General features: G+C 39.9%; 1 protein-coding gene across 1 annotated transcript in view; it reads left to right on the top strand.

The window, feature by feature from the left end:
* Window positions 1–490: 490 nt before the first annotated feature.
* The window catches only part of LOC113046229 (receptor-type tyrosine-protein phosphatase mu), a 29,852-nt gene continuing 28,705 nt past the window's right edge, over window positions 491–1,637 (top strand). The window contains exon 1 of the mRNA XM_026207174.1: window positions 491–508. Within this exon, the coding sequence (XP_026062959.1) occupies window positions 491–508 (18 nt within the window). The remainder of the gene's footprint in view (window positions 509–1,637) is intronic.

The raw sequence follows: 1,637 nt of genomic DNA, 5'->3' as shown, positions 1-1,637 counted from the left end.
TTTGTGTCAACAGCAGCTAAATGACCCCAAAAGCTCTTTTAAGAGCTCTTTCAACCATTAAGCATCTTTTATCCATGTAAGTATATTTTTGAGAGACCTCAGTTAGCATTTGGGGCTTATATTCTTTAAAGCTACATCATCAGCTTGAGATGTTTCCCTTATTTGCACTTTATTTTAGCTGTCCATGTTAAATGTTTATTTAATTCTGCCTTTACCAGTTCCAAATTTGTGACTGATTGAAAATTATCTGAAAAGATTAGAAACATGGGCATAATTAAATGCAGTTTATCGTGTTACCATAATATTTTGCTAGTCAATAAATTAAAATCCAATATGATCTTTTTTTGTTTTTTACCACAATTTGATTAATCAATTCATTTCTTTGACTACTGCACGTCTATAAATACAGACCTAGGTCATATTTGATATTACAGGAGTCTTCTTATTTTACCCAAACAGATAATTGTGATTGTGGCCGAGCAGGGCGAGAATGAGAGAACGGAGGCTGGTGAGTGATTGATAATGAGCAACGTACAGGTGTCACTCAATCAGTAATCACACTGGCCTCCAGCTATTCTCTCAAAGCCCTCAGCCTCGGCCTGCTCGCCACAGTCCATCCTTTGCTGTAAGATGTTTTTAAGCACATTCTTAGTTTCACTTTAGATGTATTTTATATATTCATATTAGATTAATTTGCAGCATACACCTCATTCAACATTTTGGACTACTGTAGTAGTTACCTGTTTGGGGTGGGCGATATCTCGATTTAAAATATATCGAGATATTTTTTAAACACTATATGGATTTTGACATATCGTATATATCGATATATTGTTTATATTTAATTCTGATTTCGCCACTTTGTCTTATCTGTGCTGTGCTTGCCCCGCTCGCTCAGCCCCGCCCTGTTCGGACGACTGCCCATGAATGCCCGAAAGTTGGTGCCAACCAAAGCTTCTAGCGCAGCATGTGTTTTTCCGCGTGGCTCGAGACTGCCTCTGAGACGTGCGTCTCACGCAGCCAGTCTGCAAGCTCTAACCCTATTAACATGGGAGCCGAATTTAAAATGGACACGCCACGCAGCTGAGACGCTTGCGACACACAGCCAGTGTGGTTTTGAAGAATGGGGTGCACCCAAACACTGCAGTGTGCTTTACTTTTCTTCGTAAATAAATCTTGTAGCAGAGTTACAGCAAGGGTTTTTTCGGTGGTGGAAATCCATTGCTGAAATTTCTTGTTGTATGGGAGATCGGCAGCTGATGGTTGCTTAGCACGTCGGACGCCTCAGGAGCGCAACTGCCCGAGCGCTTTGAAAAGGAGAAGCGACGTGCCTTTTCCATGCGTTTTTTAGGTGCGACATGTGAACGGGCCTCTAAGGATCCCGGCCACAAACCCACTAGCTTCTCGCAACACTCCACACACTACAAACACTACACAGATAACAAGATAAAGAAAGGCAATATGTATTATTTATTTTATTTTACAGTTAAATTATTGTTTATGTAATCAAGGATTTTTTTATCTTAAATGTCGCAGAAGCACTTTGTACCTACATTGAACTGCCTACCTCTTTGCACTTCAGTAAAAAAACGACTTTGGCCTTTTTTTTTTTGCAGTAGTTTTTGAGGGGTTATTTT

Source organism: Carassius auratus, chromosome 27 (assembly GCF_003368295.1).
Source record: "Carassius auratus strain Wakin chromosome 27, ASM336829v1, whole genome shotgun sequence".
Classification (NCBI taxonomy): Eukaryota; Metazoa; Chordata; class Actinopteri; order Cypriniformes; family Cyprinidae; genus Carassius; species Carassius auratus.
Note: the sequence above shows the minus strand (reverse complement) of the source record. Positions and strands in the feature narration are given on the sequence as shown.